The sequence below is a fragment of the Moschus berezovskii genome, chromosome 8 (genome assembly GCF_049115385.1).
Source record: "Moschus berezovskii isolate FMDL1 chromosome 8, NW_MosBer_1.0, whole genome shotgun sequence".
In the NCBI taxonomy this organism is placed as follows: Eukaryota; Metazoa; Chordata; class Mammalia; order Artiodactyla; family Moschidae; genus Moschus; species Moschus berezovskii.
The window spans coordinates 75,088,472-75,112,486 of NC_142467.1; the positions used below are offsets into that span (position 1 = coordinate 75,088,472).

Consider the following 24,015-nt stretch of genomic DNA (forward strand, 5'->3'; position numbering starts at 1 on the left):
TCTATCTATATGAGAAACTACCTGGGAGTTAAAGTTGGCCTTAGTACGACTGATGAACGCTGGGGAGGCTGCTGGTTCAAGTAGATTTAAGACCTGAATTTCTCAATATCACATAAAGATTATTCAATTATAGGAAATGATTGCAAAGTATGATATTGAAAAGAGCAGATGCTAACTGGGTTCTCTTTCTGAAGGGCACACTGAGCTACATGACACTCGCCTCCTGAGAAATGTTTCCCCCAGTTGTTGGGGTTCAGTATTCTGGCTTGAATCAGATGAGAGAAGGTTAAAGGTGGATGAATTCAGTGCGTCATTGGCTCCGCACTGTCTCACTTCATGGCAGGAGAGACTGGGTGTTGTTTTCTTATCTGTATAGCCGCCATTTATAAGAGAAAACTTTAGGACTTTCAAAGAGGCGTTTTATTGATGCTAGTTAGACACAGGAGTGACAGTTTCCACAGAGCTATTAAACACATTTGTAGCCATCAGGAACTGTTTTTCTGAATCCCAAATCTACCTTGCTTTCTTTTCCTCCCTCTTCTTTCTTTATTTTGTTCTCTTCCTCTGTTACCTACCTCTACGTTGAAAGACTGACCTTACTGTTATGTATTTCAAAACATAAAAATGATAAAATCTCTATGTATCAATGAAACTTGTAGTCCTCATTATAACGAAGAAGCTTAAATTTGCCATTACATATGTGCTGTTCATTATCTTTGGAAAGAAAAAAACACATGAATAGTTTACCTTAATAAACATTTGGGGAAGCTTTGAGAAAAGGAACTGGAACATTTCAACTACATATTAACTTTCCTTATAAAGAGCTCAGAATATCTGTTTATGGACTTACAGGCTTTATTTAGTATAGTGTCTGTGTATTTCAGAGCAGGCACAATGGGATAGATCTGTTTGCACATCATTTCGACTACATAACTCTTCCTTATATACATTTAAAGAAATATCACTGAAGATAGGTCTAAAAATTCATACTCCATGTATGATTAAATTTTGATGGCTATATTGGAAAGTTTTGCCTATTAAGAACTTGGTATCTGCATTCTGTATGGATTTTTCCTGCTGAGGATGTTGTTCTGAAAGTCAGCATTTTGAGGAATAGTACCATCTATCAGGTAAGGAGCTGTGGCCTATTACTTATAAGCACTGTTCTTTTATCTTGGATGTACTTATGTTCAAAAGCAATTTCTTCTCCCTCAAGAACTCATTAAATGCATTCACCAAATTCCCTAAGGTTGGCATATTTCATGTTATGTGGATTAAAAATGTAAGACTTATTCTCACACGCCAGTTGTCTCATATATGTAGAGAAATTTTTGAAGCATCATGAAAGCTATGAATAATTTTAGTGAATTGGGGCCCTGAAGTAGCGAAGGATCTGGTCCATGATGTTTAGGAATGAAAACTCTAAACTACCACAGGATGAGTGGCTCGAAGAATAAGAAAACAAAACAAAACCATAAACTGACCATATTCTGTGTTGTAAGACATTTCATGATCTGGTAGAGGAGTTGAAATGTCTATAAAAAATAATGAGAATTTAAAAGTTAATTGAAAAACATAAGATTCGGAAATACTCAAGAGGGTTAGTGAAATAGGATTTCACAAATAGATTTCCATTGCTATTAAATTATCAGTAACATCTTCCTTACCATTCAGCGCCACGAAGGAATCTGAAAGACAAAAGGGAGGAGTGAGTTACTTAATGTTTAACACCCTGCTCAACGTGACTTTTGTAATCAGTGGGAACGAGCTGATACAGAGCTGCGCTAACATACAAGGCCTATACAAAGTAAGTGCTTTTTAGTTTCTGCTTGTAACAGGAGATGCTTCATATTTGGTTCAGTTTCATATCCCTGTGTCTCTTTCCCAAGTGGGTTTCCTCAAAGTCATGCCTTTGTTGCCAAGAGGCAGAGAAAAAGCAAGCGTGAGCACAGGGAAAGGTAACTGCGATTATGCATGAGCCCTGCTCCATCAGGAGGGACGTGTGTGTGGCTAAGATGAGCACTTCTGGACCACACTTACGAAGCACTTGTTCTTTATATTCTCTCATTTCATCCTCCCAACTGTGCTGTGAGGAACTGTTCGGTATCAGTGTTCTGACCTCAGCAGGGGTTTAAGTCAGGAAATTAACAAAAATAAAAATCACACATAGAGACCACATCCTGTTTGTGTGCGTGCACGCACGTATATATGTGCTGTGTATCTGGGTCCTGTCCCTGGTTCACTCAGCCTGCTCCTCAGCCTCTGATACTGGCTCTTTATGGTTTCCTCACTTCCCCTAAAACTTCTGTGAGAGAATCATTGTGCACCAGCTATCTAAGTCCTGTGAATGCCTGTGTGTGACTAGGTAACAACTCACAGTAGGTCATGCTCCAGTGAGCACCCCGGATGAGAGATACCACTGGAAAAGTCAGTGCCTGCTGCCTGGAGCAGGCACCCTGTGTGCCTCAATGGGAATGCGGTGTCAGGTTGTGGGGAACAACACAAAACACGGAGCCTTGACCCCTGAGACTGAAGGGTCAATCTCTGACCTTGGACCTGAAGGCTGCCCTGTGCTCCGTGCTGGGACCTGGGTGCGGTGTGAATCTGCTGACGTCTCAGAGAGCCAGTACCACGTTCCCATTTTACACGCCTGCACCTGTTCAACCCACATCGGTATCCCTGTTTTTTCTACAGATGCCTTTATCATCAACTCACAAAAATATGAAGATATTCACTGATGTCAGCTAATTAAGTTCACTCACATAGACACACTTACAGACCAAAGCCTGTTTTCCCTACAAACAGCACTGGAAGGAGCCAACGTGACTAAGGTCCACCAATCAAACATCACATGGTTTCGCTGCACACACCTAACAGAGCTTTCGCTGATGCCACTGTCTCCTGTGTCTACTTCTTAATTCAGATTTTGTGTGCGAGGACATAGTAAGAAAAAGACAAAGGAAGAAGTTTTGCCAATATATATTTGCAAACCAAAAATATATATGACCAAGAATTTGGAGATGAGGCTGTCTGTAGCCCTCTTTATTTAATTATGTCTCTTCACCAGAAAAGACAAGGTATTAAATGGCACCTTAGAGTCTGTCATTTCAGGACTCATGGCTCAAAGGTGGAGAGTTATATCCATGATTTTCATGATCGAATCAAGTATCAGAAGTAATATAGTTTCATTCCCCTAAGAGCTATTTCTGGTGCCATTCTGAATGCAAGCTTCTTGAAAATTCATCACATATAACATTTTGAAACATGGCAAACTAAACATTTTTCAAGGGTATGGCATTATTCTCTAAATTAGTGTTAATAAAGCATTTTCAAGAGAATATGGATATTAGTTGTTCAGATCACTGAACAACTGGGCAGAGTTTTGACTGGGATCCTTTATATAAAGTTCTAACTAAAATATTAACATCCAACCAGTCCATCCTAAAGGAGATCAGCCCTCGGTGTTCATTGGAAGGACTGATGTTGAAGCTGAAACTGCAATACTTTGGCCACCTGACGTGAAGAGCTGACTCATTTGAAAAGACCCTGATGCTGGGAAATATTCACGGCAGGAGGAGAAGGGGACGACAGAGGACGAGATTCACCGACTCAATGGACATGAGTTTGGGTGGACTCTGGGAGTTGGTGATGGACAGGGAGGCCTGGTGTGCTGTGGCTCATGGGGTCGAAAAGAGTCGGACCTGACTGAGCGACTGAACTGAATAACTTTTGAAATGAACCCTGAGATTTAGTATAGTAGGTCAGTTCTTATAAAAAGGGTATTTTGAATCACTTTGTACTTAGTGGTTTCTTTCTGAACATTTGTTTTTATTGCAAATGGTAATAAACGTAAGTCTAATTAAAAAATAATTACTTTTGTTCATCGATATGTTCAAGAAAAGTAAAATAATCCCATTCAACTGAAAAAACTGAGTTCAGTGATCAACCTTTTTAATCATTTGTCTAAAAATTATGCCAATATTGTATTTTAAAGACAAAACTAGTGTTGTTTTGGCTTTATTATTTTTTTTTAGTTTTTTATTCTTTAATTGGAGGAAAATTGCTTTACAGTGTTGAGTTGGTAAAACTGGTTTTTAAGTGGAAATGCTGATATAGCTGACTGTTCTGCTACAGGTTCATCCTCAAGAGTGAATTTGTTTCACAGCATTTATGATAACGAACTAGGTGCCAGCATTTGCAGCAACAGCACTGACAACTCTGGCTTCAAAAGACAGTTTTCTCTGATATTTAGAAGGTGGTTTATGTTATTTTTGCATGTTTTAGAGGCAGCTGCACTCAATTTCACATGTGGGGTCATGTTTCTAGGCCATTCTATAAAAGCATCTTTTATCGACTAAATATCCCAAAACAAGCATGGATAAAAAGCTCCACTTACTGTGACAATCCCCTAGGCCGTCGGTATTGCCACGCTCTATGTCCTGTTCAAAAGTCAGTCTTCAAAAGGAAGGAGGGAGAGGAAGATGGAAACAGATTCAATGATACGAGTCTTTATCCCAGCATGCATCTTAAATTTCACTAAAGCAACTAACACAGTTTGAAAAACTGAATGCCAGGTATAAAAAGAAGCAGATAAAACAGCTTGAAAATTTATCTCCGAAGTTTATGGAAATGAGTCTTTTGTGAATCTCCAAGGAGAAGCCGTGGTTTGGGCAGTCAGTTCAGGTTTTATTCAGGGGGTAAACAAGTTTGTGGATTACCTATATCACTCTTTGCTGCTCATGCCCTGAGCATTTTTGAAACATCTGAAAAGTTTAAATGTTAACCAACATCCTGATGTAAGCGATACAGAAGTCTGTACCTTAAGAAAAGCTTTTTCCTCTCTCCTTTCTCTTTCACCCCAACTCTTGCCTTCCTAGACCTTTATCTATTTCTTTGTTTAGAAATAACTTTGTATAGCAAAGTGTTCACAGTGGTTGGTGGATATAAGGGGCCTCTGAGAGGACACAGGACACAGTGGTGTGTTTTGCTGAGATTGTCTGGGTATTTTGTTCACACCTGGCCCCACGTCCAGTCCTCAGGAGTATTGCGCTCATGTTCCTCTACAGGTTCACTCTTCTTTCAAGTCCACTAGGGTACCTTTGGGCTGCATAAACTCTATATACCCCAAAGGACTGATCTTAATAGTATCTATTTTGATGTTTAAACACACTGGAATAGTCCAAAGGAGTCTTATTTTTTGGGGGGGAACCCTGCTTTTCTTTCTGCAACATACTCAAAACTCTGATTTTGCAACTGCCTTCAGAGTTTATTTATGAGCCATCTCGGAAAACTGCTTTGACAGTCACACCTTGATCTAATAATCGGCCTTGTTTGCTTCTAGTGTTTTTATGCTGTGTCAAAAATCAAATTCAGCCTCAAAGGATAAAGATTTCTAGTTGTAATGAAAGCCAGGATTCACCCGGTCCTGAGGCCTCGTTCCAAGGAGAGTTCCACATGTTTTGAACAATTGGGTTATCATGCTGACTTAAAAATGATTCTTAAAATTCAGTCTTATTACCTTTGTTACAGCTTGGCTAAAGAAAGGAGATAGGCCATTTCTCGGCTTCCCTCATTGTGCGCTTCTGTGACCCTCCTTCACTTCAAGGTCCCCGTGAAAAGCTATAAAGCTCTCACACTGTAATCTGTGTCCTGCTACTTGCAAAGCTGATCTAATACTGCATGGTGAGTCAACCCTTTGCATTAGCCAGATTTCCAGGTCAGACGTTACAGTTTTCATCAGCTCCGTTTATGGGAATACTTTCCCTCAAATTATGCAAGTGGTGGTCAGTCAGCTGTCCTTCTGTCTGTTTCACTTGCTATTCTCCAATGGGAGCAGGGGCTCTCCCATTGTGTTGGGAGGACAATTCCTTTTGCCTGGTGGATTGGGGGAAGTGAAGAAATGACTACGAAAGAACTGTGCTGGCATCTGGCATCGTCCTTGAAATGCCATAACCTGTCAAGGACATGCGCTGAATATTTCTCCAAATGTTATTTTGGATTTCAAATCCACAGAAGTAAAAGCATAAAGCCCTTGAACGGACACCATCCAAGCACTGGAAGTCAGGGTAACAATTCTCAGCACCAGAATCACATGTGTGGTAGACTGGCTTGATCCAGCTGATCTGCTGGAGAAATGCCAAGAATTGATTGACTCCCTAATGAGAAATAGGGTCAGCTGTTCTATGGTGCAGGAGAAAGGTTTATTGGATGTGTACACCCTGCTTGAAGTACAAATGCATTGCTTATTAACAATGCCCTGCAGTTTCTTCTCAGCCCTGGATGGTCAATTACAGGAGCCAGTTTTGCTATGGCTGGGACAGACCACATCACTAACCTAATTGGTACCCTCTTGCTCCCTTTCTCTGCCGTTCTTGCACTGTGATGATCAAGGCACGTACCCTCTTGTCCCTCTCCCCAGGGAATACTTAAAGTCCACTGTGTTGTTTTCCTCTGCTCTTACTCAGTCTGAGGATGGATGATTAATCAGTTGGAAGTCTGCCACGTGTGATGCTGGGTATTCTATGAAATGGGGAAAGGAAGGAGAACGGCCGGCAGTCACAGTGATGAGGTCTGTGCACAGAAGGCCGAGCAGCAGCGGCGTGTGTGAGCACAATCAATCCTATGTTTAGGCCACTTTAAACTCTCCCACGCCTCGGGCTCCTTACCTGCTGCTGGGCGACAGATGGGCACACGCACCTGCTTCCTTTACCCACCCACAGTAGGGGTCTCTGGAAGCAATACAGGTTCTGCAGGAAGAGAATGACTGTGAGCTTACCCAGGACTCGTCCCTAAGCACCGTGAACATCTGATGATCAATGAGGCAAATACATACTTTTTACACTTGCCATGCCGCTCACACCGGCCAAGGGGAACCTTGATCACACAAGTGGAGAACGCAACATACAGAGAGCTGCTGGCTTTGTCCAGCTGCATGCCCATGATCCTCTTGTCTTCTACTCCATCATAGCTGCACCTACATTTTTAAGGCAGGATAATATCATTCATAGTCTCTCTTGGGTTAGTTCTCATTTTCCTGCCAAAACCTGCCACCCCACCTCCCAGCCTGTGAGGTTAGATCTCTTCATTGGATCTAACTGAAGAAGCAATGGATCCTTACTTGTGCACCCACATACATACACATAAATACACAATATATGTGTTTACCTATATAAACGCACACATTAGAAGCAAGGAGAAAATAATGCTTTTAATGTATGAAAGGATTTTTACAAATAATGCTAAAAGTCACCTAAAATGCATAAAATCTAAGTCTACCATGATTTCTCTGAACGGAAAAGATAATAACGTGACAAATAATTACTAGGAAAAGAACCAAACATTCTACGCACTTTTCAGGATTGTAAACGCTCATCTCCTCCAGGAAAAGGCTGTCATTTAGGAAACCACTGTTTCCTGTCCTGGCCAAGAACTTCAAGATGATTCCCTTCTCCGATCCCAGGAAAACCACAGTGTGGTTCTGATATGGGCCAGCAGCGGTGTCCACCGCAATTTTGGTCAGGCGGTATCTAAAATGATAGGATCACATTTTTTATATCTTTGTTGGTCTTTCATTAACGTGTCCCCCTTTTCCACTTCAAACAATTGTGATCGAGCTTTCTAGTAAGAACCTCAAGAAAAATATATGCATATAAATAATACTGTCAAGCTGTTCTGCTCCTTTATTTCCATATGTAGAGCATTAGTATGGCTTCAAGGGGAGGAAAGAGGTATGTATGTACAGAGGCCAAGTTACATAAGCCATACCATCTGAAACCACTCAGCAATTATTCCTTCCATAGGCAACAAGGAGAGACTGATGTCTCCTATGAAGAGGGGAAGAAATAAGTGAACTCATTTAATATTTCGTACTAACCACTAACGCTTCACTGAATACTGAAAAGAAAAGCCCTGGCTACAATTTTGCCACACTCTTCCTGTGAGGTGCCAAGACTTGTCAACAAAACGTCAGGTTGGGAAGAGTTTGGATTGTGTACAGAAGGGTTGAGAATTCTGAAGGATGATGGCGGGGAGGGGTAGAGTGAGAATGGCACTGTTAATAAATAAAAGGATATATAAGCCAAACAAAACTCATTTAAAGCCAAAGGTAAAGAGCATTAGTCCTTATCATCCTCTCAGGTAAGTCCTACATGGCATCTTCCTTCTCTAAAATCCCATAGCAGTTCAACAGTCCATGGATACCCTTTTCTCTTTAAGCAGCATGGCAGGAACTGGAAAACATGGACTCTTCTGCAAGTTATGTACCATGGTTTCCATCTTATGGGCAGGAACCATTATAGTACTTTGTGTGTGCAAAGTCGCTGAAGTGGTGTCTGACTCTTTGCGACCCATGGACTGTAGCCTGCCAGGCTCCTTTGTCCATGGGCTTCTCCTGGCAAGAATACTGGAGTGGGTTGTCATGCCCTTCTCCAGGAGGTCTTCTGACCCAGGGATTGAACCCAGGTCTCCAGCATTGTAGGCAGATTCTTTACTGTTTGAGCTGTCAGGGAGGCCTGTTGTGACAGCTAACAATTCAGAGACAGTGTTCAGATGGAATCTGCAGCACGTTTTGCAACCACAACAAACAAACAGGTGTGTACGTCCATTGACTGATTGTCTTCACGCTCCTCTACTTGAACACACGTAGAATTAACCAGCTAAGGCAAAGGAGACATCTTTGTTTCCTCTAATTGCTGGCCTGGCTCCAGGTAGCCTGAAACTCTATGAACTGTGTTTTCACTGGGAATGTGGTTATGGGGGTTTGGTGGCATCCACCCAACCGCCCAGGACTTCAGAACTGAACCCAGGCCTGGATGACAGAAGGGGTTCGGGGCACTTCAAATCACGATGACAGGTCCAATGATCACGGGCGGCAACAGGGGGAATCCAGTAAGGACGCGGTTTGCCGGACACCCACCTGACCATCGTCCTCAGGAACCACGGCCTGTTGATGATGGATGGCACGGCCTCATCCATGAGCGGGTGCGTTTTGATGAAATTCAAGGTGTCGTCAGGAAATTCATTGGAGGTGGTGTATTTTTCTAAGGAGGAGGAGCCGGCGCAGCAGCCTGGCCTACAAAGAAACAAAGGGAGGGAGCTTCTATCACGCTTTATGGCAAATTCTTTGAATGAACTGCTTCTCTGTGCAACTCGCATGAGGGAGAATAGACTGGAGGCTGAGAATAGGAAGCTGAACAATGCATAATGCCACCAAAAAATATGCTTAGATTGCCTCGGGGCCGCCTCCGCGCTCCATAGGGAAGCCTGAGCCAGGACGGTTCAGCCTTGGCTGAGAGCAGCCGGGTTTCCCCGCCAGAAACACAAACAAACCCCACAAACAGTGATGGAGCTCGAAACAAGTGAGAGTTTCGAAACAAGTGAGATGTTTGCACATCCCTGGGACTGCTCTGTCTGTCTTAAAACCCTGCTAGGAGTTCTGGAGGCATTTGTTCCACAGAAGGAGACAACTGGGCTGACTTTCACAAATGCAGAAAACAAAGGTGTTCAAAAAGTTGCTGGCCTTGTGTAACCCGCTTTGTGGTGGTGGTTTAGTTGCTGAGCCGTGTCCGTCTCTTTTGCGACCCCACAGACTGTAGCCCACCAGGCTCCTCTGTCCATGGGATTTCTCAGACAAGAATGCTGGAGTGGGTTGCCATTTCCTTCTCCAGGGGATCTTCCCGACCCAGGGACTGAACCTGCATCTTCTGCTTGGCAGGCGGATTCTTTGCCACTGAACCTACCTGCTAGACTCAGTATAACCCTCTCTCATTACCAGGAGGTCAGGGAACCTTCTGTTTTTTATTGCTTTCATTTGATTTGGGTAGGCATGAAAAGGCAATTACACTGAAATTCTTGTCTGAAAAGTCATTTTAAAACATGCTGAACAATGACACTGAAGATTGGTTTCTGGAAGAAATGACATGGTTTCAGGAGTCAAGGGACATCTCAGCAAAGTCAGATCAGGGAGACACTAGCGCCAGTCTTGTCCAGACGCCTGGCCTCCCCTCTGGTGCAGGAGAGAAAAGTGGACCCTGACAGCACTGGCAGGATCTAGCCCTGGGCACATGCTTTTATGGCACTAACCCAGCCAGCTAGGGAAAGCATCCTGCTGTCTCTAAGAGAGACAGGCCAGCACGCAGAATGATGATCAGTGGAAAGTCACTTAAAGTATGCGTCCTGGTGCCTGGAAGGTAGTCAACCCTCCGTCAGAGAATCCACCTGACTTAGAGAATTCACCTGAGGTTGCCAGGGTATGTTTTTTTTTTTTTACACTTAGTCTGTTCTCCTTTAGTAACAGAGAAGGCACATGCCAGATGATTCAGGGGATGAAAAAGGGTGGATCATAGGGGTTTCTGCCCTGGGTACAGTGATTCATATTATCTAAGGTAGTTCAATTCAGTGAATTGGGTTAGGTATTTTTTTGGGGATGGAATTGGATGTTGGAGGAAAGAGTTGGAAACCAAAAAAGTTTAAAAGACATTGGGTTTCCTTCCACAGATTAAGTGGAGGAAGCCAACACACAGGGATGTTTCTGTATTTTCATAATGTCGGTTTCAAATGCTGTAGGAGTCAGACACGACTGAGCGACTGACAGCCACAAAGGGAGGTATGCTGCGTGTGGAACATAAAGAGGGCAGGCACGGGGCTGGGAGCGGGTTTCATCCCGTCCCCGTTAGAGAAATGAATGAACTGGTTTGTTCTTCAGTCACTCAGTTGTGTCTGACTCTTTGCGACCCCACGGACTGCAGCATGCCAGGCTTCTCTATCCTTCACCATCTCCTGGAGTTTGCTCAAACTCACATCTGTTGAGTCAGTGATGCCATCCAACCATCTCATCCTCTGTTGCCCCCTTCTCCTGCTCTCAATCTTTCCCAGCATCATGGTCTTTTCCAATGAGGTGGCTGTTCATATCGGGTGGACAAAGTATTGGACTGGTTTAGTGTGCAGATTTGATGGAAATTACACAGGACCAAAAGTCTCTAGATTGTCTCTGGACAATAGGTTCCCCGTGAAAGCACTTTTGGGGCATGTTTTGAGGACGAGGGAATCCACGGTACATCCGGACCCCAAACAGACTAGAATCCTCAGACCAGAGACATCCTAATAATGGCCCACTGTTCCTGCTGATCCCTACCTGCTCTTAGCTTGGGATTAGCTCTGATCCAGTCTAGTCACAGAATCCAGTGAATACCGTTTGTATTTTACATTTTATTAAGGCTGAAAGACATGGGTTTCTGTGAAACTGAAGGGAAGCAGGGAGTGGTAGAAGTCATCTCCCCAGCAACTTGCACAACACACTCTGTACCTCTCTGGGCCTCAGTTTCCTCAGCTATAGACCACTGGGGCTCTGGGGCAGATGGCTCCTGTCATCCAAGGATTACAGTGGATAATCCACAGTAATAAAAGTCTAAAGACTAGAGAGTCACTGTTTTGAATATAACTTGGGTAATTTGGGGCTTTGATTAAGGGAATGAAGGTAAATGGCCTCCTAGGCCTTTCTGTTGTGTTGGCATTTGTATCTGCCAGCATGGAAGGCCCTGGTGTGCAGCTGATAAGATGCTCATTGCGTGTGTACTAAGTTGCCTCAGTTGTGTCTGACTCTTTGTGGCCCTGTGGACTGCAGCCCTCCAGGCTCCTTTGTCCATGGGATTCTCCAGACAAGAATACTGGAGTGAGTTGCCATGCCCTCCTCCAGGGTATCTTCCCGACCCAGGGATCGAACCCACGTCTCTTATGTCTCCTGCATTGGCAGGCGGGTTCTTTACCACTAGTGCTACTTGGGAAGCCCAAGATACTCATTATCATGGGAGCTAACTGCACCACTTCTGGAAATTTAAAACAGCCTGATAAATATGGGCACATACCTGGGCTTAGGCACGCGTTCATCAGGAACTGGCGTCCATGTGGAATCTGGAGACTTCTGTTCTTTGAATCTTCCAGTAAAGACATTGGCGATATCATGCATGTCATAGGCACACACTGCAGACCCAGGGATGCTGCGATGGGACATTTCATACAAAGTGTTACTTATGCAACAGTTCCGCATGCATGCAGTTTGGAAAACATACACCAAAGAAACTTCCCTAGTACTGACAGTTGAAATTTAATGTTCATACTCTGAACACTATAAATGTAAGGGATCCTAGTGCATAAGGAGAATGTTTCAGTGAATCAAATTTGCCTCACCGGTCTTAAAGAAAGGGCTAGTTAAAGCAAAATCATAGGGAAAAAAAAAACACCCTTTTTTGGTCTTGTGTCTGGCACTGCTTTTGTTTATAAAGGAGGAATGGTTGATGGTGATTTTCAAGTTTCATGAATTCCCTGAAATTAATTACCAGTCTTTAAACCAAAGATAAAATGTTTGGACAACATTCTACATCTCTGATATTGGTAAAAGTTTGAAGTAAAAGTGTGCCTGCTGTCCACATATTTCTTCTTTGAATTTGGCTCCTCAAGTCAAGGACATCAGTTGTGAGAATGTATCTGTGAGGAACCCAGACATATTTTATGTCAGTCACTGTACATGGCAAATTTTACCTCCTGTTTATTTGCAGAAGTCTAAACAGTTTAAATCTCTAAAGCACCAATGCTTTGCAAATAAAATGCTCGATTAAGTGCTAAATAATAATAACATCAGTAATCTCTACCTATAATTACATTCTTGCCTGGCCTTCCTGGAAGGACTTTGGGGCTGTTTTTCATCAATGGTGAGAAGACATGAATTATTCATTCATCTAGGTACACTGCTTGAACCTGTGTTTGTTTCTACGGTTGTTCCTTGATTTTGATCAAATAAATTTCAGGCACTGGCTGGCCAACAGTGTGAATCAGGCTTGAGATAGTGGGTCACTGCACACGGAAGCACCCAGGGCAAGACACAGGTGCTTGGCAGCATCAGCATCGTACAGGGCAGAGAATATGATTTGGCCTGGATTTTGCACAATGTCGAAAGGCTATGGAAAACACTCTGTGTATGATTAGGAGAATTTTATGCCATCTTTAATTTCACAAAATAATTATTGAAGTATTACTAAGGAAGTGAGAAATGGGGGAGGATTAGAAAGCTTATTTAAAACAGAGTGGCAGGATGAATTTTAAAGTATGTAGCGTGTGTGTGTGTGTGTGTATTATTCACAATATTAAGTCTGTAATAAGACAGTGATCTCCATTTGTTTTGCAACTTCAGCTCTCCTAACATTATTTTTGTAAGACTCTTTCCACATCTTGCTCTCCTAAAAGTAAGAGGTGTACACATGTACTTTAAATATTAAGAAAAATAGAATAAATTTTGAAGTATTTTATGAGGCACTTCATAATCGCTAAAGATACCCTAGGGTTTATAATCTTCCTAATATTAGAATCATGTGTAAAATCCTCTCCTTTTTCTTCCCTACTTTATCCCCTCCCTTTATTCCCATCTTCTGTTCATTCAACATATATTTATGGAATCCCCCATCCCAAGCAGTGAATGCTCAGTAAATAACAAATTGTGCTCAGCTGATTCATAGTTCAGTGTGGCGGCAAGCAACAACAGCAGTGATAATAATAATAACAGCAACAACTTTTCCAAGACCATCTGGTAAAGGCAGTATATACGAAAGACATGTGCAGAGTTCCAGGCAATGCGATTGGAACTGAGCCTTGGAGCATCCCCAGGGGTTCAGTGGGCAAGCAGATAGATTGGGGGAGCAGACTTGGTAAGACAGCAGGGTGTGAGCAGTTCAGTCAACCCTCTGCAATGGAGGAGGAGCTGACATCTGACCATGATGGGCTTCCATGCCATGCCAACAAGGGAGCTGGGCTTTATCTTCAGGGCAAGAGGAGCCCGTAAAGGATTTGAGACAACCTGACACGATGGAGTGGGAATGTGTGGAGAATGGGGTGGAAAGGGATGAGACCAGAGGGAGTAAATAGAGAGGGACTATCATTTATAGATGAAGACTGGTCTGCTTACTTTTGCCATTTTCTGATCTTACTGACCAAGTATGGTTTCTGAGACTGCATTAGCATGCACTTATTGAATGTCTCCTAGGGACCTTTAAAGAAAACTCTTTAAATGGAGTATGTATAATATTTAGGCATCTACTACTTTGTTGGAATCACAAAGTAACTCATTTTCTCAAAAAACATTAAAAAAAAATTAGACACGTGCTCTGAAATTCCATTGGCACTTACATTCCTATGTTCCAGAACAGTCGTCTTTTTCAACACTCCTAGATACATGGGTTCCAAAGTACAAGCAGTCAAGGCCTGAATTTTTACATCTTTTCTATTCTCAAGTCTAAAAATTCCTTCAGATGGTCCCAGCTTACTTAAACCTAACTAAATACTTGCTACAACATAGGTTTATGCTTTCTAATGTCTTCAATGGGGGACTCTTGACTCTTGCCCTCTGTGTAATTGAGGATCATTATTTCATCTTTCAGCTTGCTCTGTTGTGGACTCTGCCCAGTTCTTTAGGCATTTTTTCCTAGCTGCTGTCCTCCAGTCTCATCATGTATGTTCCTGTCGTCTAGTCATTCATCAGGTTCTTCAAAGTCTTTGTAAAAAGTAGAATCCAAGACAAGGCAGTGTATTCCTAGCAGAAGATCAGAGAGAACAGACAGAACTGTACACAGTCTAGTACATGTACTTCAATTTCTTGGCCACGGCCAGAGTGAGGCTGGTTTCCACAGGACAGTGCTAGGACTCTGAGGCCTGGGAGAGCCGAGTACCAGGGAACAGAGTGTCCCTCGTCCTCCATTCTTTGGTCTCCACGTGTGTCCACTGCTCCAGGGACAGTTTTTAGTGTGTCATTTAATAGCTCAGTGTCTTAGCTTAAATAAATACAAAAATACGAATGAACGGGCTGAGACTCAGTACTTCTCAGTACAATGTTTGATGACTTGTAAATCCTCAATGGTGGTGGTGGTGGTGTCGCTTAGTCATGTCCAACTCTTGTGACCCCATGGACTGTAGGCCACTAGGGTCCTCTGTCCATGGGATTTCCCAGGCAAGAATACTGGAGTGGGTTGCCATTTCTTTCTCCAAGGGACCTTCCAGGCCCAGGGATCAAACCTGCATCACTTGCATTGCAGGTGGATTCTTTAGTACTGAACCACCAGTGAAACCTAAATCCTCAACAAACCCCACCAGAATCAGACAGTGGTGCTGTGGTTGGGATTCTGGTTCCTCTGACAGGACAGTAACCAGGTGGGATGCAAGATGGACTCATCTACTTCCTAAATTTCACCCTGTAGCATTTTAATACATACCCAGTATTTTTCAAAAATTACTGATCTAGTCATAGAAATATTAAAAGTCAAATAAAATGTTAGGTGACCTAGAAAAGAGGAACATTCTTGAATGCCAAAGCTGCTGCTTCTATCTGTGGACCACCTGGACCAGAGAGTATAACTGAACTCGGTTTCCTCAAGTGTAAAAAGAAGGCAGTGGTATTCACTTTTCAAGATAACTAGAGGGATTGAGAAAGAACACATGAATAGTGTTTCTATCCCAGACATCCGAAAAGAAGATATTGGTATAATTTATCTCATTACTTTCTCCAAAATTCTCTAACAGCACTTATACTGACTGTTCATTTGTGGATGAAAACTGAGTGTTGAGTGCTTGTTAGTTACAAATAGTGAATGGCAGTGTTTCTATCAGGTGCAAATCTGTGTCTTAGACAAGAACCCCTGGGGAAAAGGAAGCCAGGAAGGACCGATGAAGTCCGCATCGCCAGGGCATGGTTACCTGTTATAAGGTGTGGAGAAGGTTGCCAGGACGACATCACGGCCATGAATACGAATCACGTCGGTAACTGCCTGCAGGATGTTGAAATAAAAATGGGAGTCCCCAGGAACGGAGCAATTGAGGCGAGCTTTCAGGAAAGAAGTCCACTGCTTCTCCAGGACTCTCTGAGACCCTCCCATGTCATTCTTACAAACCTGAGCCACCCTTGGAAAAACTACCTGCAGAGGGAAAACACAAGAGGAAATGCATTTACTTTTCATGGAGATCTTGGTAGAATTTACCATTCTTAGAAAAATATAAACAGAACAACAAGATGCTTAATTTAATCCTGTGTTTCTAAAATCAGTGGCAAAAAAAAAAAGGAAAAACTCAGCATTGGAACAGCATGTTTTGAAAGATAAGGCTGTGGCATTTAATACAGAACTATAAATCCTTCAGGGGATCAGCTCCCAGGCACATACACTCATTTCCATACAGACTGCTTAGCTTTTTATTTCCTCAAACAAAAGCGTACTTTGTATGCGCCATCTCTGCCATCCTCCCTGGCTGCCTCTGGGCTCTGCCTCTCATGCTCTGAATTCCTCTAACTGTGCAAGCCACCCTGGTATTGAATTTGTGCCCTCCAACTCAGTGGTCTTGATCCACTCTCTGGTAAAAATAATCGAAATAGACATCCCCTAACTCTTCTATTGCTTTTTGCAATGAATACAGTCAAGACCCTGGGTTTGCTTATAGGTATTGAATAGTTACTTTCTCTCTGTAGAGCAGCTTAATTTAAAGCAAATCAAAACAAAAAAACTTGATGAGTAGACCTGGAAACCACATCTTCCTTAAGATACCTGAAACTCATCTGTTAAGTTTTCAGTGTATTTAAGAGGTTTCCCTGTATTCTGTTACTACTCAGAAAAAGCATATAGGGGTTCAAGGAAGCTACATGTTTCACTTCCACCAGTGTTTGCTGGGTCTTCTCAAAACAATGACCTTGTCCTTAGATTTATGGTTTTATTTCAAAGCCATTCATAAAACCACATTGGCCCCATATTAAGACATCCTCCCCTCTTACCTTTCCCATGCTGTTGTACTCCACCGCTATTTCCCTAAAGAAGAAGTAGATGTAGTCTCCGTAATCTACCGCTTGGACAAAATACGGTTCTGTGGACAAATGGGCACTTTAATTGGGGGCGTGTCACACAGAGTTAAAAGAACTGCAATCAGTTGCAACCAAAGACATGTTATGAAATAAAATTGTAGGGCCGTTAGACATTTGGTTAACGCTAACCATTTCTAGTGACTTTACACATGCGAGTGCTTAGTGATTTCCAAAAGCATTTAAGCCTACAGATTTGATCTTTCAGAAGCAGTTGCAATGAACAATGATGAATAAATGAGTTTTGCATATCTCTGTAATTTTATTTTCTACAATACAAGGCTCATATTACAGAACAGGTTTTGTACACATCACCTTGTCAACCTTGGCTCATTCGGGTTGTGAACAGCTTTTTTCCTGTTCCCCACCACCTTTAATTCCCCGTTCCCTTCTATGAATGAAGTGTTTTGTTTAGTTATTTTCATGTGGGATTTTTGAAATGGGAGCTTGAAGCAGGAAAGATGAATGTAATGTATTCTATTATAGTGGTGTTGGTAGTTTTGATAATACTCCAGAAACTCATGGGAAGTGAAAAGGGGAGGTAATAAATCAACTCAGGGCAAGAGATGCAATTTCCACCTTCCTGTCTGTGAGAAGCCATTACTAAAATGAAACTACAATCTGGACCATTCAGACGCTAAATCTCCTTCAAGATATATATCTCCCCCACCAACTGTTTGTTCACCTTTTAACCATTTTGAATCATGCTTGACGGTCCGTAGGGTTGGGCTGTCTCCAAGACTCCGGTAGATGACTGCGTCAATGGCAAGGAAGTCTGTCACCGTTGCAGAGTATAGTTTTCCATCTTTGAAGAGAAAGAGGAGAGGAGAATAGGGTTGGAGCAAGATGGTGGGCATGGGGGAATAATAGAGACATCCCCCATCTGACTTTCCTATATCAGGCAAATAAGATAGGACAACTGGGACAAATCCAAGAGTCGCTAGGAAAACACTTGGCTCACATTCCTAACCATTTTAAATTGGGATCACGAGAGATGAAACATTTTTCATTTTTAAACTGCATGGCAATTTCTAAGCAGCAGCAGCTCAGGGAACAGGGTAAATGAAAAATGTTGTTTGCTTCACTCCATTAGATGGACCTTGACTGAAATCTCAAGGCCAAGGCCCCTTGGACACTGCAGCCACCACCATACCATGGCAAACTGGATTAGGTAGGAGCCCCGGGAAAGATAGAGGCCGACTGTATCACCAGAAAAATTTAAGTGCAAGCAGAAGTAAGAAAGTCTGCAGCCTAAGCAAGTGAGGGAAGTTGAAGAAAGAGGATTTGTAAGCAAAAAAGAGCTGACTAAAATTGCTACATGTAATCATACTCTGATTAAAAAAAAGACAAAAAAGGAGATTGGTATGTGTATCCTTTTTGAGTCTCTGCTCCTCTTTACCTCAATCAGGAAAGCCACTAAATCCTACTGATCTAGCTTTCCATTTAAGAGATACTTGTTTCAGTACTTCCAAAGTCTCAAACTGAGAACATTCTGATATACAAGAAGCCAAAATAAAGAGGGGGAAGGGATGATGCTGCGTTCAAACAGAACTTTTCTTTAAGAATTCATGCTCTTTGGGACTTCTGCTTGAGGATACATCCAGAGCAAAAGAGAGACAAGATGATTGAAGACGAATCCTTAAAATTTTTGGTTCTTTTCCTGGATTAGCAAGCATTCTTTACACAGATAATCAAATGGGCTGTTCTGGAAGAGTAAAATCTGTGTAGATGAAATGGAAACAATAATTATATTCAATATAAAAAATGGCTTCCTTGGCTCAGCTTTAATGGGTTACCTGTCTTCATTAATTGTGGTTTCCAGAACATCTTCAGAAGTGGCTTATATACATCACAGTTCTTTTAAGCTCTAACCCTCGTGGGTTAAGCATATGGTTCTGTTTTAAATAAACATACCTAAGCAAAGCCTTTGAGGTCTACTTTTGGTCTTAACTGATATTTGCTCAGTTTCAGGTGGAGCTGTCTTCATATCTACATTATTGGCAGTCATATATCTGTACTGTTGGCTGCAGACGGCAAACCTTTCTATCGATACGCATGCATCTGCAAAAATCACAATTTTTCTTAGAGAATCATAGCTCCGGGTCATATGGATGGATATACCTGAGGAGGAGAGGACAGTGGGAGCTGTGTGTGTGTGTGTGTGTGGTTACTGCTGTTGAACACTCCTCCATACTCTTTGTTTTACATTCTAAACTGGGTATCTTGCCAGAACTTTCACTCATAAAATAGAGTACTATTTTTTCACTCTTGGTAATATGACAACTATTCAGGGGCAACAAGTATCTTCTGTTTATAATAGTGGAAGTTTTAAGAGCTTTCAGGCATTTCAGTGAAATGGATTCAGACACACCTTCTGGGGAGGAGGAGTGGCAGCCACAAGATGGTTTCATGGGGCTTGCTCTTGGAAGGTTGGTGGCCTTAGAAAACACTCTGCTCATTCTTCTCTTTCTACCTTGGGCTGCCTCTTTTTCATTATTAAATTTACATTCCCCACTACAGTCCACAACCTCCATTATTCTATTACTAATGCAGGTTCCAAGTGTCAGAAAAGTGCTGCAGAAGAAGTTAGGCACTTAAGAATATAACCCTCAAGCACTCTTTCCAGTGGCCTTGCCCCTACCCATGCTTACAAATAGGTTTACATGACTTTGTGTTTCTTACAAGGCTGCTTGCTAGGAATGCTCTACCTTTGGAGGAGCTCCTAAGAAAGCTTTCCTTCTTAACTTGGCACAAACTGCCTCTTCAGTTTTTGGCTACAGATTTGGGTTCACAAATGATGACACTGAGGATGTGGTTCAAGGAGCTGATCTTTTTTCATAATCAAAGCCCTAAAGTTCCTCATTGAGCTAGGATGTGCCAGGTTTTAGCTGTGGTGATGGAAATTATAGCTAACTGCTTTATTACATTTCATAACAATCACTATTATACCAATACTTCTCTCTACACCCACCTCAACGAGCACAGCTGGCAATGAATTCCTAAATAAATTTCTGATTATCAATAAAACACCCACACACGTACACAAAAATCCCCATCTGAAAGTCATGGCTTATTTGCTTTCATTCTATATCCTTTGCAATGGAAGGAAGGAGTAGCAACGGGGAGTGCTGGTCAACCTCTGATCATCAGCATCATCCCTTTGGCCACTACAGTTCTATCAGAGACAGGCATGTAAGCTCATGAGGTCATGATATTTCAGAAGATGTGCTGGTAACCGAGAGAGCTTGAGGGATCACACCATTCCTGAGGTTTAGAAGTCACGGCACAGTGGAAACTTCCCGGAAGTTCTCCCGTTTACGTCTTGGGCAACTGACCTTACTGTTATGCACATGAAGCTTTCTAGGAGCCAGCGAGCATACGCTGCATGAGGACTTCCTGTCTTACAGGAGGGCTGGGAATCTTACTGTTCGATCCAGTATATCTTGTTCAGACATCAAGATAGTTGTAGCCTTACCCTGGTTTTACAGTTGAAAAGACTTTCACAGACTAGTTTCTTCACTGGAGACCTGATGCTTTCACAAGCCTTGTGAGTAGGATGACTGCTACAGGCGCAGCTCTGTTAGAACCATCACCTTCACCTTGATGTCAAGCAGTGCTTTAGTTCTGTGCTGTATTTGCATTTTTACAGTGTCACCACAGTGCATTTAGGATTACTTTTCTTCAGGTCTATGTGTGTGTAACACCAGCTAAGTAACACTTGTTTCATTCCATGTAAGCATTATTAGACTGTATGTAGCTGCAAGAGACTTATCGATTGTCATTACATTTTATCTACCTTCACTTAATATGCATGAACTGTCGCCTTAACTAAGTTAAGCATCTAGAATAAAAGCCAAAATGTAATGGAAAAAAAAATATATGTAGACAAGGGGATGCGTATATATGCTAAGTGGCTTCAGTCACGTCCGATTCTACGCAATCTTATGGATTGTAGCCTGCCAAGCTCCTCTGTCCAGGGGATTCTCCAGGCTAGAATATTGGAGTCAGTTGCCATGCCCTCCTCCAGGGGAATCTTCAAAACCCAGGGATCAAACCCATGTCTCTTAAGTGTCCTTCATTGGCAGGTGAGTTCTTTACCACTAGCGCCAACTGAGAAGCCCAGACAAGAGGATATGTAGCCCTAATTGAGACCCAACAGCCATCCTATGACTGTGAGAATAGCCAGTCTCCCTCAGAGAAATAAAGAAAACAGCAGAGAAATGAAAAGGACCTGCATCCTAGAAGAGATGAATGAGTTGTTGAGTCAAAGCAACCCCAAAGTCTACCCCATCTTAAATACTCAGTTCACACTGGGGGTTCGAGGCGGGATTTTCTATTACTTCAGCCCAGACATGCCCTAACCAGTATGCCGCACATTCAGTGCAAAGTTGTTACTCTTTCTGAAGGATGGGTAAGCATGGCAAAGACTTGTCTTAAGAAGTGAGGAAAGAAAAAAAAAAAGCAAGGAGATCAAACCAGTCAATCCTAAAGGAATCTACCCTGAATATTCATTGGAAGGACTGATGCTCAAGCTGAAGCTCCAATACTTTGGCCACTTGATGTGAAGAGCCAACTCATTGGAAATGACTCTGATGCTGGGAAAGATTGAAGGCAGAAGGAGAAGGGGACAACAGAGGATGAGATGGTTGGATGGCATCACTGACTCAATGGACATGAGTTTGAGCAAGCTCCAGGAGATGGTGAAGGACAGGGAAGCCTGGTGTGCTGCAGTCCACGGGGTCGCAAAGAGTCGGACATGATTGAGTGACTGAACAACAACAAAAAACCAAAAGTACAATTTCCATATGATTTCAAATGGAAAAGGCATTCTTAGTTACAGTAGTCACCAGAGAATCAAAGTACAACTGTAACTCTGCAAATCCTCCAGAGCCACAGGCTGAGCCCATGAAAACAAATGCAATGAGGAGAAATCAGGAAATCAGGTCGTTTACCTGCAAACAGTGCGATATTGGCATGTTTGGCATCGTAAGGGCATCTGGCCATTCCGCTAAATTCATCACCCACAGGTTCCAAAGTATCCATCTAAATGAAATAATAGGACTAAATTAGGAACAAAAACTGACAGTAATAACGGCAACTAATATTTACAAAGCACTTAATTTTTTGAGCAATTTATATGCCTGGTGCAAATCATACTCAAATACCCTCTAAGTTTAAGTCTTTTGGTTTCAGATGGGGAAGCTGATGTTGAGAGAGATTAAGTCACTTGACCAAGATTCTGTAGCTAGGAGAGCCAGAAGAATCAGTCATGTCTGCTAGACTCAGAACCATGACAATAAAGAGATTCCCATATCCTCCTGGAATGCTAGAGAAATAAGCATCTTTCTCCTTGGAAAAGGGATTTCTGAGGTATTCACCAGGAAAACATACTCCCCCATCCCCTAGAATTATCTGCTAAGTCATGAACTCTACAGAGAATGACCTCAGTTTTGGTTTTGTTTTGCCAGAGGAGCCTTGTCTTTGTGGGTTAAATTCTAGGAGAAGACTCTGGAATTCTTTCTCAGGTTACCTGCTAGAATAGCAGCAATGTTCAGCAAGCATGAACAAAAACACGGATGCAAGCAGAGCTTAGGTGGCCTTTGCACCTGCTTCAGAAACATGTCTGATCCTCAGATTGTGTAGATGAGAAAGAGAGGCCCAGAAGCTGAGAGGCTCCCATGGGCCCCAGATATGAGCAGTGTGGTTGCCACTTGACTCCCATCTCCTCGTGTCCAACCTAGGCTTATTCCTGTACCCTAGAGGTTATTACTAGCCTGCCTATTTGGTCATCTGAGTATGTTTAGAAAAAGAAAAAGGAAAATTAACTCTCTTTTAAAAAGGCAGATTGCATACAAAAACTTGCATTTCTTACATCTTTTGAACATGTGGGTAAGTCAATTCAGGCCCTTCTTAGCCAAGTGGCAGCAAGCTGTAGTTAAGTAATGGCCACCCCTGCCATTTTCTTCAGATCAGCATATAGTCTCTAGCACCAAGACCCCTTTACCCATAGATTGTATTGACATCCTGCTTGCTTCACTCTTACAAGTTACCTGCCTGGCCCACAGGCATTTGAAGGTGAGGCAAAGCCTTACTAGCTGTTCAACAAATTCATTTCCCTTTCCTCCATATCACACTAAACTACATTTCCCATCCTCCCTAGGAGTCAGGTGTGATCTCTTGATTGAGTTCTGGCCAATGGGGTGTGAGTATAAGGCTCTGCCCCACCTCTAGGTCTTGCCCTTGAAAACCTCCCCAGATCCTCCACTCTTGCTCTCTTTCCACATTCTTCCCTTCTCTTTCCATCTTCTTCACTGGATCCTAGAGAGGATCCAGTGGAGAATTCCAAGATCATAGGAGATTGCAGGAGATGACAGACATATAAGCAGGATGGAGCTGGCTTTCTGAATAACCTCTCAGAATAGAAACTCTCTGACTGACCCACATTTGACTGTGATGTGAGCAGGAAATGAACCTCTGTTGATCAGCCAACCTTCAGTACTTGGCCCATCTAGACCAATAATTCAGGGGTTCCTCCCACCTTCCCTTCCTGACACCATGAGAGCTTCCTAGCATTTAAATCTCAGCATCACTGAGACCAAACAGTGATCTCCACAGTACTAACGTTCTGACTCCTCTGTATTTCAGTCTTCTTTATGGTTTTAGGGTATTTTATCATCTGGCAGTGGCATGGTTTGACTCCATATATGAAAACGGAAAGAAGACAAACCTAAGACAGCACTGAGGAAGGATCTGTGAAATGCTCTTTAGCACTAAAATCGAAGTGCCTTAAATCAAGGTGCCTGCAGTTGCTGCCCAGGAGGAAAGAGCGAGATCCTAACTGAGCAGTCACTAGTATAGTCCAATCATTTGTGCCCTTTGCCTTCAACCGACAGAAACTTTTCAAGGATAGGACAGGCCTTTTCTATGTGCAACCACTTTGGGATCTCCCCCATCAAAGCCATAATGCTTGTTTAAACTGTGGCTGAGAATCACATAAAGCAGTTGTGTTAAAAACACATTCTTAGGAGAAAGATGTTCAAGTTACACACCCTTTAAAGCAATGTACTCTTCCCCGGCACGTTTTTATCAAAGTCTTTTCCTAATATTTTATCCCAACAAGAGCTTCCTGTTGAACT

At 42.5% G+C, this 24,015-nt stretch overlaps 1 protein-coding gene across 4 annotated transcripts in view; it reads right to left on the reverse strand.

Moving 5' to 3' along the window:
• Window positions 1–24,015, reverse strand: part of SEMA6A (semaphorin 6A) — a 133,368-nt gene that overhangs the window by 29,229 nt on the left and 80,124 nt on the right. For 2 of the 4 annotated variants that reach the window (XM_055431425.2, XM_055431423.2), the window contains exons 7-17: window positions 21,832–21,922; window positions 17,565–17,684; window positions 16,796–16,884; window positions 15,733–15,950; window positions 11,862–11,993; window positions 8,915–9,070; window positions 7,350–7,526; window positions 6,833–6,973; window positions 6,666–6,746; window positions 4,397–4,455; window positions 1,668–1,688 (exon numbers count right to left, since the gene is read on the reverse strand). In XM_055431425.2, the coding sequence (XP_055287400.1) occupies window positions 1,668–1,688; window positions 4,397–4,455; window positions 6,666–6,746; window positions 6,833–6,973; window positions 7,350–7,526; window positions 8,915–9,070; window positions 11,862–11,993; window positions 15,733–15,950; window positions 16,796–16,884; window positions 17,565–17,684; window positions 21,832–21,922 (1,285 nt within the window). Of the gene's footprint in view, window positions 1–178; window positions 266–1,484; window positions 1,536–1,667; window positions 1,689–4,396; window positions 4,456–6,665; window positions 6,747–6,832; window positions 6,974–7,349; window positions 7,527–8,914; window positions 9,071–11,861; window positions 11,994–15,732; window positions 15,951–16,795; window positions 16,885–17,564; window positions 17,685–21,831; window positions 21,923–24,015 lie in introns of all 4 variants that reach the window. The other 2 variants (XM_088838763.1, XM_055431422.2) reach the window with 2 other exon arrangements.